Raw genomic sequence first — 13,621 nt, 5'->3', positions numbered from 1 at the left:
GTGTGTGTGTGTGTGTGTGTGTGTGTGTGTGTGTGTGTTTTGTGGGGGCAGAGGTGGTACAGTAGAGTTATGACTGAATCCTTTATCAACTTACCCAAACCAGAAATTAGCCTGAATAAGGAAAAACTTGGAACAATAACACTTATAGGAAGATTTAGCAATAGCGCTTCATCATAGCCACTGCTTTGCTGTGGCAGAGACCTGAATACATTTTACAGACTGCAAAATTAGGTCCTCATGGGGCATCCAATGCTTCTCTGCTTCTTTGCTGACCCATGGCAGAGTTAAAAGCCCAGGTTTAGCCAGTTGAGTGATCAAGAACAAATCAGTCATCCTCTCTGGGCCTTAGTTTCCTCATTCTAAATGAGGTGATGGGACTGGGACAAGATCCATGGTCTCCAAACTTCTTAGCTAGGAAAGCTTAGCATATAAAACAGATGCAAACAGAAATGCTAGGGGTGGGAGAGCCACGTGCTCAATTCCCTGTCCCCTTTCCCCTGTGGTGTCCTGGGGGACCTGGGTTCTAAGGAACACTGCGTGGGATGAAAATCCCTGGGTCAAATGTATTCCATGTTCCTTCCGTCTCAACCCTAGGGTATTCTGTGATTTGTGCTGGGAGCTGGTGAAGAATGTCAGAGTGAACTGGGGGACAAAGTGATTCTTAGAGCCAATTCAGGGGATCATGCTATATAGGAAATTGGCCGAGTTTAGAGTATTCACAAGGCTAAGCAGACACAGATGCGTCTGCTCGTAGAGAATGCAACCCTTGGGTAAGTTAGTCTGTCACTTTGTGCCTCAGTTTCCTTATCTTTTAAATGAGGTTATTAAATATTCCTTACAGAAGAATCTCAAATAATGTATGGTATGTAGATACTGTGCTTTCGAAGAGGTGAAGCCTAATTCCCTTCCCCTCGAGTGGGAGCTGGACTGAGTGAGTCACTCCTATGAGAGCATGGAAAGAGAAAGCAGTAACTCCACAGTGGGGAGACCTGGTGGGAACCACCTAACTAAGCAATCGAGGCTAACATCACCAGGGATAAGTCATGCTGGTATCGCGTACCCCCGATATGAAGTGATGAGAAGGGCACTTCCCTCTGTAGTATTCTTCCTCAAAACCCGTAACCCAGTCTAATCATGAGAAAAGACATCAGACAAACCCAAATTGAGGACATCCTACAAATATATAACCGGTATTCCTCCAACTTCCTCAGGATCATGAAAAACAAAGAATAAGACGAAGAAAAGAAACACAGACCAAAGGAGACTAAGGAGACATGACAGCTAAATGCAATGTGAGATCCTGGATGGGACCCTGGAACAGAAAAACTGGTGAAATCCATGTAAAGTCTGGAGTTTAGTTAATAGTTCTAATAAATAATTAGTAAATGTACTAATGCTGGTTTCTTAGATTTGACAAACTACCATAGTTATGTAAGATATTAACATTAGGGGAAATCGGGTGAGGGGTATATGGAACTCTGTAATATCTTTGTAACTATTCTGTAAATATAAAATCATTCCAAAATTAATAGTGTATTATAAATACTAAGGCAGATAATAGCATCTGTCTTACAGGGTTGTTGTGAGGATTAAATGAACAAATGCAAAGGGCTTAGAACAGCATCCAAAGCATAGTAGGTTCTCTGTAGACACTAGTTGACTAGTATTATTACTAGTAGTTTGTGCCAATGCGGAAAATAGTCCTATTTTATGTTCTACTGTATTGGAGTTCATTTGATTTGAAAATATTTCAATAATGTCCATGACACTGAGACTGAGAGGCATGTCCACACAATAGGTTGGTTTCTGAATCAACTTGAATCAAGTGGTCTCATCTCATAAAAGTTTTTGTCAAATCTCACTAGATTTTTTTAAAACTTCAACTCTCATCAACTCATAGCCATCTTATTTCATCTACATGCCTACCTGTTCCCCTCCCCACTAGATTGTTTTGAAGCAAATCCCAGATATCATATTATCTATTTCAATATATATCTCTAAAAGATAGGGTCTCTTTTTTTAAAACTATAACCACAGTACCTATCACACTTATATATATCTCTAAAAGATAGGGTCTCTTTTTTTAAAACTATAACCACAGTACCTATCACACTTTTAAAAACTAACAATACTTCTTCAATGTCATCAATATCTAGTTGGTGTTCATATTTCCCCAATTATGCCAAAAAGGTTGTTTTTTTTTTTTAACAGTTTCATCAAATCAAAATTCAAATAATGTCATATATTGCAAGTGATTGATATGTCTCTTAAGCCTCTTTTAATCTTTGATTCCCCCCTGCCCTTTTTCTCTACCCCCAGTCTGGATTGTGCTGATCAGTTCCCCATAATGTTGTTTACATGTTCCTCTGTCTCTTATATTTCCTGTAAATTAGTAGCTGAATCTAGTGGCTCCATCAGTTCAGGTTTGAGTTTCTGGCAGGACTCCTTCATAGGCGGTGCTGTGTGCTTCCATCAGCGGGTATATAAGGTCAGCTCGCTCTCTCTTTGTGACATAGCAGCATTTGATAATCAATGCCTAGATCCATTAATTCAATAGGGGGACCTTCATTTTCTAAAAAAAATTATCCTCTTCCTCTTCCATGGCTTGCCTCATGCTGATACCTTTGCCTGCATGGGGAAGCTTGGTTTAGAAAGGATGAGTATTCTGAGAATTTTGAGCTCCTCAGTGGGATACAGACTTTCAAAGACATTACTATCCCATTTGCAGGGGTGGAGGTGGGGGGTCTCCGCTAGGCCTTGATGGAACCCGCTGGCTGCTTTGGTAGGGTCTTCCCCCTCAGCTTTTGTCACAACGATTCCACAGTGGGCCCTTGGTTTGGCAATGGGCTTTCTCACAGGCTCTGGGGCGCGCACACACATGCACAAATGCACTGAGCACACGCAGCACTGCCTCCCCAGCCAGCCGAGGATACAACCCAAGGATCCTATGGCTCTGAGAGCCACACCTTCCCTTTCAGCAACCATAGGTTGTTCTTTGACCTCGCACTCCTGGCTTCAGTACCAATATCAGTGACGACTTCTCTTTCTTTCGTTTGAAACATTAATTCCTTCTACTCCCACAACTCCTTTGAGATGAGGGTTTTCACAAGCTTTCAAAACACTCTCTTACCTAATCCTCCTAGCAATTAAAAGAGTATTGAAGGTGACTATCAGAGAACCCCCACTTCCCAAACAGGGAAACTGAGCTCAAAGCCTTGGCTAGGCCACCTGCTGTCCTGCTCTGGCCTCAGGCCTGCACTTAAGGGTGCAAGATTGTGCCTTTGACAAGACAAAGACCTGTCTTCTGAGTAAGTCTAATACCCATCCCTGAGGCATCTTCTGTCCTGTGGTCTCAGGCAAGGCAGGAGGCTCTTCTCAGAAGGGGTATCCAGTAGCTCATAGCAAATCATCCTACCTAGATTTTCCCAAAGAGTAGCAATTTCAAACACTTTGTTTTACTTTCAGGTTCTGTGTGTGAGGCCATGTGTTTTGATCAGGGGTTTAGTAAATACAGTCACCAAAGATATTAGAAACAAGAGCAGAAACTTATTTTCCCTTGACCTAAATCCTAGATGCCAGCCCAGGAATGCCATGTGCAGTTCAGAAAGACATGCAGGTGCTGGAAAAGATGTGGAAAGTGATGGCTGAAACGACCCAGAAGGTGGGAGGACAGCCATGTGCCCTCCCAAAATGGAAATGGGCTTGTACCAATCAGCCATAGTCCCTTGAGCTTGAAGCCAACAGCAAACACTGGCAGATAGACAGCCAAAGTGGGAGTGGGCAGGGGAGAAAACAAAAAGCTATCTTGCCCACAAAGGAGGGGAAGTGAACACAAGGACTAGATCCAGGAAAATAACCAAACTCAACCCACATAAAACTCTACGACATGGGCAAACCCAGCCTGCTCAATAGGGCTCTCCCCATGCCATCTTCTGTCACCCATCACTCCTAAGAGGGCTTCAGGACCAACCCACACAGAGGGGTCCCAGCCCACCACAATGGTCCATCCAGCTTCACCAGGCCAACCTGAGCCCTCTGACACCAAAGCAGCACCTGCCACCAAGATGTGTACCCACCGGAGTTCTGACACACGTAGCTTTTGCCAGTTTACTAAAAACAGTCCAGAGGCTGGAGTACAGCCCTTGCCATCAGAGGACACAGGCCTCCAGAATGCCTGGTCAGGAAGCAGAAGAAGCCAATATGACTCTTCTCTGCATATCATGCCCTGGTCTATACAGTATATGTCAGCCCTTGAAAACTCCCAGCTAAGGATGTACAACCTCGTCACCTATATCAGGACCCTCAAGAGAAGCAACAAACTCCACTAACTCCATTCCCAATCCACCAAAGCAGGGCAAAACCAACCAAGGAAGGTTGTCTGAGATCCTCTAGTACATGATAAAACTTGGCAAACTTCACAGAACCATGGAAATAAAAGGAACTTCTCATCATCATCCTCACCTAACAGATGGGGAAACCAAGGCCCAGCGAAGGGAAAGAACTTGCTCAAGTCACCTACTCTCCCAGGCAGTGACAGATGCAGGACCAGACAGGTCTCCTGACAGGCGGCCCAGTTCTCTTCCCTCCTTAGCCTGCCTCATGTTTCAGACAGCTCAGACTTGGCGCCTGCATGGGGAAGGCCCGGCAGCTGGAAGAGGATAAGGCCAGGTACAGATTACATCAATCTAGCAGGTAGCCAAGAAGGAAGTGGAGACTATTCTTCCCTCCCACCCACAGGCAGCCTGACTCCAGGAAGCCACTGAAATACAGGAGGCTCAAACCTCTCTTGGTAAAACTTCCACCAGCTGCAAGGGAGGGGGAAGCTACCAGGCAGGGGTGGTCCACCCTTACCTCATCATGTTTACCACCACACAACCCTTTCTCACTTACCCCCAAAGTGTCAGAAGGTACAGGATCCCCTCAGCCTGTGACCTGGCCCCTCTATCTTCCCCTGTCCCCTATCATGGTGACCTGTCCCCTGCTCCCACCTGCCCAAGATGTCCCACCTCCTCCTAGCTCCAGCCAGTGTTTTCCATCCTCTAAGGGCCTGCAGGAAGCCTCCCCTGTCTCTTCAAGCCCCTACTCTGATCTCCCAGCTCCAGAGAAAGTTAGTGCTGGGAAGGAAGGCAGTGGTCCCCTGCTGGAGGGCACAGGCTTATTCTACAGGAGGATTTCCCAAAACTCCCTGGAACAGCTCTATAATGCTCCTCCTAACAGTTAGCTATTAATGATTTCTGTGGTTTAACTATGAAACACTGCAAAAAGGACCAGGAGTTCTACTTTAAATAGCCTGGGGCATGTGATGGTGTTTGTTATGTGCCATTTAGAACTATATATCAAGACCCATATTAGAGAATGGTGGCCACAGAAATCAGAATCTGCTAAGGAGTAACAACTTGCCTGTCCCCACCCCAAGCCCCCCAAAAAGATCCATACAGCCCAAATGTCCATCAACTAGTGAATGGATGAACAAAACGTGGTATAGCTATACAACAAGATATTATTTGACAATTAAAGGGACTAAAGTACTGATCTATACTATAACATGGATGAACCTTGAAAATATTATGCTAAGTCAAAGAAGCCAGTCACAAAGGGTGACATATTGTATAATTCCGTTTATATAAAATGTCCAGGCTGGGCGCGGTGACTCAAGCCTGTAATCCTAGCACTCTGGGAGGCCAAGGCAGGAGGATCACTTGAGGTCAGGAGTTCGAGACCAGTCTCAGGAAAAGCGAGATCCTGTCTCTACTAAAAATAGAAAGAAATTAGCTGGAGAACTAAAAATAGAAAAAAATAGCCAGGTGTGGTGGCGCAAGCCTGTAGTCCTAGCTACTTGGGAGGCTGAGGCAGGAGGAATTCTGGAGCCCAGGAGTTTGAGGTTGCAGTGAACTAGGCTGACGTCACAGCACTCTAGCCTGGGTGACACAGAGAGACTCTGCCTCAAAAAAAAAAAGTCCAGAATAGGCAAATCCATAGAGACAGAAGGGAGACTGGTGGTTGCCTAAAGCTAGGGAGTTGGGGGGAAATGGGGAGTGACTCTTAATGGGTATGGGGTTTTCTGGGGGCGGGGGGTAATGAAATAGTCTAAAATTGATTATGGTAATGGTCACACAACTCTAAATATACTAAAGACACTGATTATACATTATAAATGGGTGAATCATATGTAAATTATATCTCTATTTTTAAAAAAAGAAACGTAAAAATATTCACGTGCTTTTACCAGATGATGTCCAGTGTGCCTTAACATATAGACTCTTTATGAAGCTCGTCTACATACATTGGCCTCAGGCCATATCTGAACACCCTGCACAGTCAGCATTATACAGACCAGGAAGTTGAGGCTCAGAGACTTAAGGTCACAGAGCTAACTAGCCACAGATCTGGAACTTAAATCAGATGATCTGAGTCCAAGGGCAGTGTTCTTTGGGAATTTAGCCTGTAGAGAGACTTCATAAGAAAGCACAGCTCCATAGACAAGGAAGAGCTGGAAACAGGCTAAGCATCCTTCACTGAGGAATGCCATGGCAATCCATTGCTCTGGATGCAACGGACAAATACACAAACGTTAAAATGGTAAACATGAACGTCATGTTTATAAAATAGTGATAAGTGAACATGTGCAAATGATATGTATGGCTTGATTCAACTTTTGTTTTAAGTACACTCACATGGCCAAAAAATAGTAGAGCACACAGATGCAACAGTGTGTGAGGATGATAAATAGTTGAGGGAAACTTTTCCTTTTAAAATTTCCTGTGTTGTTTCAGCAGCAAGGAAATGAGAAAAAGAAACACTTGAATGGACACCTCCTCAACCAGCACAGCAGGGTGCTGTCATCATCCAATCAAGGGTGTCCTGGGGGACAGGTCACTGGGCTGCAGGGTCACCAAGGGCCTCACAGTCAAAAGGGGAGGAAAGGGCAGGACTCCCTTTCTAGTCTGCAAACATAAGACCTCTTTACCAGAAGGAGGCATAGGAAAGTCGACCAGAACTTATTCAGTCCCCACCGATCCTTCCCTCAGCATGTTTTTTGTGTCCTAGACACAAGGCCCTGTTCTGTTTTCACCTCCCATGGACACCTCCATCATGGGATTCTGCACATTTTACTGAAATTCTCTCTTACATATTCTTCTTTCTCACTAGAGTGTGATGTCCTTGCTAGACTGTAATTGTCCATCCTTGTACCCCCAGGCACTTAATACAGTGCTGGACAGGAGGTCTGCAGTGCATGTTTTCTGAACAGAATTCGGCTAGACCCTCTTTATCACCTGCCACCCTCTTGAGCTAGACTTTTACAGACCAATGCACTTAGCACAACCTCCTGATCAGTGTTCCTGTCCTCAGCCCTCCACCCACACTCCCCGTCCCCGCCCCACCTCCCACAGTCCATCTTCCCAAAACGCTAACGTCATCGTGTTCTCCTTGACTCAAACTCTTTTCCCCTTCCCAACAAGCCTGAGCTCCTTGGCTGGGCCCCAGGGGCCTGTCATCATCTAGCCACATTCTACTTGCCCAAATGTTCTCTGGCTTCCCAGCAGCCACACCCCAGCACGCCCATTCCCACCTCTGGGCTTCTGCTGGCCCTATTTGCCTATCCTGGGAGGCCGTCTGCCTACCCAAATCCTACCCCCGCTTAAGTTCAAGTTCCAACTCTTCCTGGAAGTCTTCCCTGACCGTGCCAACCCCTACGGATCCACACCTCTGAATGTGTCAGCTCCTAAAATTCAATACACTTGATTGTCTTTTTGTGCCCTTTTCTTTACTGTGTTTGTCCTTCCCCCACCCCCAAACTAGATTAATCTGCTTAAGGGCAGGGCAATGTCTTACACTTCATCTGTGTGACCCAGCACACCCACTGCGAGAGAGGCACATCGTGGAAGTTCAAGACTTAGGGGTGGTTAGGACTGAAATCTGAAGCACAGTCATGATTAGTAACAACAAAGCAGTTTCCAGGTAGCACAGAGGCTTGTTCTAGACAGCCAGCATAGTCTGGGACCTGGGTAGTAGGATTTATAAAAGGGGCTTAGAAATTTAAACCTATGCCACTGAAACTTAAACTGAGTTCTCCCTAGCACCTCATGGTATAAAATAGTGGTTCTCAAAGTGTGACCCCCAACCGGTAGCATCGGTACCACCTGGGAATTTGTCAGAAATGCCAATTATCAGGCCCTACCTCAGACCTACAGAATCAGAAACTCTGGTGGTGGGGCCCAGTGTCTGTGGTTCAACAAGGCCTCCAAATGATTCTAATGTCCACTGAAGTTTGAGAACCACTAGTGTAAACACACGACAGGAAGATCCTGGTATACCAGAAAGTGCAGTTTCTTCTATCTCTAAACACTGCCTATGGATACATTTTTTAACTCATGTCTTTCCGTTTACCTACTATTACTACAATAATAGTAATAACAACAACAACAGTATTGACTGCCTAGTATTCTCTGCCAATTTTCCCAACTACAGTTTTCAGGGGCAAGAGGTTAGTGGCAGGGATATATGCATGGGTACAGGATATCTTGGCCCTTTCAATGTGGTGATGTTCCCCACCTGTCTCCCGGTTTTAAACCAGTGATTTCTCATCACTCCCAAACCCCAGCTGACCACCTCAGGCAAAGGCCTCACCTGCCTGCCTTCTCCATCATCTTGATCTTCAGAGCTAGCACTTTCATTGTTCTGAGCTCCTACGGCAGTTTTGGTCTTTAAGTTGTCTACCCACCCCCACTTTGGAAAACACTAGGTCATTGTGCTAGCAGCCCCGATTTTATTCCCTCCATGAAGACAAGCTTCACATGCCCTCATTCCTCAGCACCTGTCCCAGATCTACAGATCACTGGGTGGGGTGGGTCTGTGTGCAGAGCGGCGGCCCAGCTTCCCGTAATCTTGTTTATAAGCTGTTGATGCGTGTGCTCACCTCATCAGAAGAGAGTTCAAGGGAAGGCCTGCAGTCCTGGGGCAGAATCTGCAGGGCACAGCATCCCCATGCGGAGCCGCTTGACTCACTCTGTGGTCTTCTAGTCTCGGGGACACGGCAAGAACACAGACCCGGAGCTACTTGGCAGAGGCCCTCCTCATGGCAGGCACCAAATCTGAAACCCCCCAGATCAGCAAGTGGGCAGATGAAGCCATATGCATAGGGGACCGCAGGATCAACAGGGCAAGTTGGAGTGGAAAAAACAGGCGGAGGACTGGCCCTGATTGGGACTTTGCACCCCCAGCTGTGTAACTGCAGGCAGGAAGTCAGCTGCAGCATTATGGCCAAAGTTGGGACTACGGATGATGAAAATGTTCTATATCTGTGCCTTTCAGTGTGGTAGCTGCCAGCCACATGTGGCTACTGAACACTTGAAATGTGGGTGCTTTGACTGAGAAACTAATTTACAAGTTTATTTAATTTTAATTATTTTACAGTTAAGTAGCCATACGTGGCCTGTGGCTACCACATTGCACAGTACAGCTATAAGTGAATTCATGAAATGCAAGTTCTTGAGAACTGTCTCTATATAGTAAATGAAAAGAAAAAATTAACTGCTCTTCCAGTTTGCACATAATCTAAATGGCAGAAACCCCAAGAACCCCTTAAAGAAGTCTCAGGAAGAAGAGCCCCTCTTCCTAGGTTCTCTGCCCAGCTTTGCCACCAGCCAGCTTTGTGGGGAGCTAGGAATCCCTTCCAGCCCCACCGATCTTGGCCTCTCTTTGTGCCATTTCCTTCTGTAAAGTGCAAGCCAGCCACTCCGACTTCCTCCCACAGTTGTGAAGACACACCGCAAAGCTGTACCATAAGGAACCTCAAAAACACTGGCAAACATACATTACTGTCTCCACCCGTCACTGCTATAGCAACCTTCCTGAAGCCTTAGTACCCTGGACCCTTGAACCACTGGGAGGCTGGAGAGAGGGTAACCATACTGTGGCGAGGGGAGGGGAGAGAACACTGACTTACGAAACATTCAGTAAACTATTCTATGTGGCTTACATGCCCCGTCATCCAATAAATGTGATAAATCAATTTGCCAATAATTCCACTTTCCAGAATTTATCTGACTAGTACAAGAGTGACACAAGAGTTTGTCTTGTTTACTGTTGAATCCTCAGTGCCTAGAACCATACTTGGCAGATAGTAGGTAAGTAAATGAGGTATGCAGACGTATGCAAAAAGTTGCTCATTTCAGTAACAACCTAAATGTCTATCAACGGGCACTGGTTAAATTACTTATGGTTCATTCATAACAGGCAGTCAATGCAGCTGTTAAAAAGACACAAACACACTGATCTGGGAAAATGCACAAGATTTAAAAAGGAAGTTGCAAAACAACATTCTGATTCCTTCTGTGTGTATAGTCTGATCCACCTATATTTTAAAAAATACAGAATATGTATGGTTGTATATGCATAGACAATTTCTGGAAGGATATACAAGAAACTTAATGGTCACTTCTGAGGATTGGGACTAGAGATGTTCAAGAGGATGATAGGAAGAAACTTTTAAATGTACTATTTTATTTTTTATTTATTTATTTTTTTTCAGACAGAGTCTTACTCTGTTGCCTGGCCTAGAGTGCCATGGTGTCAGCCTAGCTCACAGCAACCTCAAACTCCTGGCTCAAGCGATCCTCCTGCCTCAGCCTCCCAAGTAGCTGGGACTACAGGCATGCGCCACCATGCCCGGCTAATTTTTTCTATATATATTTTTAGCTGTCCAATTAATTTCTTTCTGTTTTTGGTAGAGACAGGGTCTCGCTCTTGCTCAAGCTGGTCTCGACCTCCTGAGCTCAAACGATCCACCCACCAGGGCCTCCCAGAGTGCTGGGATTACAGGCGTGACTATTTGATTTTTTTTTTATTAACTTTTTATTAACTTTTTTATTAGTTTTCTTTTTTAACTATAAAAGTTAAACATGATCATGTTAAAAATTCTGTGTGACATCACATAGCCAATAAATGTATTTAGAGGGAATGACAGAGAAGAATGAACATAAGAAAACAGGATATAAATTGTATCTTCAATATGATCGGAATGTCGAACAGACAAGAAAGAATGCACAGAAGCAAAACTATGACTGTCCCTACCAGTCTAGTCTCTGTAAGGAGGCCTGAGACCCCCTGCCATCCCCTCCCAATGCCCAGACAATCCACAAGGTGGCAACCAAATCATTAAGGAGCTGACTCATTCCACAGCCAAAATGCATGAAGCAGTCGCAATAACATTTCAACTGTTCTGTAAAGTGAGACAAGTCTAACTCCCTCTTCCTGCGTGGGACTATGGAGATGGAATAGGCCAGCCACCACCTCCATACGAGGGTTAAGAATTTGTTCTTCGTTACTGAGACTTTAGCCTGGGAGGCTGCAAGTCAGAAGACATTAGGTCAATCTGTGCAATCTTAGGAGGCCAGGCACTAACAGTTTAAACTACACTACACGCCTTTAAGACTTAGTAATTGGGCAGAAAAGTGAAACCAGGCGAGAAGCTTCCAACAGCTGAGTTGTCTCTGATTACCCTGCATTCAGTCCTATGGAAGCAAATACCTTAAGAAAACAGGAGGGTTAGCTGGGAGAAGCAGCAAGAATTTAAAAATAAAGAACCCAGGGGCTAGAAAGGCCCTGACATACCATCTAGCCCAACCTCTACATTGCCAGAGAAGGAACAGAGGCGCAGATAAAAATGCATTCCTTCAAAAAAGTGACTACAGACCCAGGAAGGAGGGTGCTATTAAGTGACCAGAGTTATAGGTTTCCTGGCGGCAACCGGAAAAGCAAGCTGGATTTGAGAAATTATTCATTCTGGAAAAATACAGTGGGCTGCATATCACTTTGAAGCCACAAGAAACATGGGCCCAGTCCCTGTAAGTGGTCCAGCCTCACATGAATAAATCATGATGCCATTGTGAGCAGATAGAAATCTCCCACTTCAAAACTAATTAGTCATTTCACTTAGCAAATGGGAGAGGCCCTGACCTTCTCTGGGTGTGGCTGGCAGTTCTGCCAAGGAAACACCTTCCAGCTAGGATTCTGGGCCGGGAGGCTAGACTGCCTGACTCCTCGCTGAGGTTGTGACCAATACAGATCAAGTGTTCATTGTTTTTCCTCTCTCTAGGCTCCAAGGTGGCCTTCACCCACCCTAGAGAACCTAACCCTTGGGAAGCGGGGTTATCACGAAGACTGCTTTACAGAGAAACGTGTGGTCCATCCTGTAGTTTGGGTTTTTAGGAATCTACCTGTGGAAGCAGCATGGCTGGGGCCTGGGAAGGGGAGTGGGATCTCTGACCCTCCCTTGGCCACAGGGAGAACATTCTTGTTGGTCCAGCCCCTGCCATTATCAGACATGAGCCCTCAGAGACCTGCGGGCCGCTGGACAACCACACAAAGTTCAATCTGAAAGGTATCTCTGAGAGTATCCAGTAGTCCAATGTTCTGGTTTTCCAGAGAAAGAAATGAAAACCCAGGAAATCAGTAACTTGTTCAAAATCACCTGATAATTTAGAAACAGATGAGACAAGGCCAAACACTTTCCTATGTCAGCTGAGCAGCGAAGGGGGCATCCACGGGTATTTACCAAAGACCACGTGCAAGGTACTGCAGGGGTGCTTACGCTGAACTGGAAAAACAAGACCTGATCCCTCAGAAAAGTTAATACTATTAAGTAAATACAAAACCGGACACAGCTGAGGGAGGACAGATAAATTACCAGATGCACAGACAACCAAGAGGCACGTAGCAAGGAAGCATCCTAAGAGGAGGTGGGCAGGGAAGGATGGGAGATATGGACGGAAGGAGAGAGAAGAGCGGACTTGCAGAGCAGTAAGCAATGGTAAGACATCGGGAAATGGTACCACGTGGTCAGGGACCTGTGCCAGCTGCAGTCTAGCAGGAGAACAGACAGCCTGGCTGACCCAGGGGGCTCTGCTATGCCAAGGACACCCTCTCACCTGCCTATGCCACGTTGGGACAAGGGCAGCATGTGCCAGGTGGAAATTACCACTGTCAAGTTCAAATGCCCTAATCCCAGGGCTCTGTGAGCTCTTTATACGAGGTTCTCCCATTGCTGGGCTACAAGACGTCAAGACCCACTTGACTGTAAGGCTCAGGGCACTGCTGGGGGTGTGGTAGGCAGCTGCTGTCAGCACAGGGTCCAGTCTGCAGTGAGTGCATTGACCCCAAAGGTCTCAGGCAACTCCAAGAGGAAACAGGAGTGGGCGGGTATAGTTGGTTGAATAGTGGCTCCCCCAAGATATGTCCACATCCTAACCCTCAAAACATGTGAATGTGACCTTATGTGGAAAAAGTCTTTGCAGATGTAATTAACTTAAGGATCTTGAGATGAGATCATCCTGGGTTACCTGGGTGGGCCCTAAATCCAGTGACGGGTGTCATGAGAGTAAAGCAGTGGGAGGTTAGAAGAAAACTCACAGAGACATACAGGGAGAAAGTGACATGAAGAAGGAGGCAGAGATCAGAGTGATGTGTCTACAAGCCAAGAACACCAAGAAGCAAGGAGACGGGCATGGAACTGATTCCCCTCACAGCCTCCACAAGGAACCAACTCTGCTGACACCTTGATTTCAAACTCCTGACTTCTGCTCCTGCAAGAGAATACGTTTCAGTTGTTTTAAGCCACCCA

The 13,621-nt window shown here is 45.7% G+C and overlaps 1 protein-coding gene across 4 annotated transcripts in view; it reads right to left on the bottom strand.

Annotated features, from left to right (window-relative positions):
* DAPK2 (death-associated protein kinase 2) overlaps nucleotides 1-13,621 on the bottom strand; it is a 111,131-nt gene that overhangs the window by 69,421 nt on the left and 28,089 nt on the right. The window contains exon 1 of one of the 4 annotated variants that reach the window (XM_012645077.1): nucleotides 8,918-8,950. The exons of the other annotated variants lie outside the window; for them this stretch is intronic. Within the exon in view, the coding sequence (XP_012500531.1) occupies nucleotides 8,918-8,922 (5 nt within the window). The 5' untranslated portion in view covers nucleotides 8,923-8,950. Of the gene's footprint in view, nucleotides 1-8,917; nucleotides 8,951-13,621 lie in introns of those variants that run through there. 4 annotated transcript variants of the gene reach the window in all.

Source organism: Propithecus coquereli, unplaced genomic scaffold (genome assembly GCF_000956105.1).
Source record: "Propithecus coquereli isolate 6110/MARCELLA unplaced genomic scaffold, Pcoq_1.0 Scaffold224, whole genome shotgun sequence".
NCBI classification, from domain to species: Eukaryota; Metazoa; Chordata; class Mammalia; order Primates; family Indriidae; genus Propithecus; species Propithecus coquereli.
Note: the sequence above shows the minus strand (reverse complement) of the source record. Positions and strands in the feature narration are given on the sequence as shown.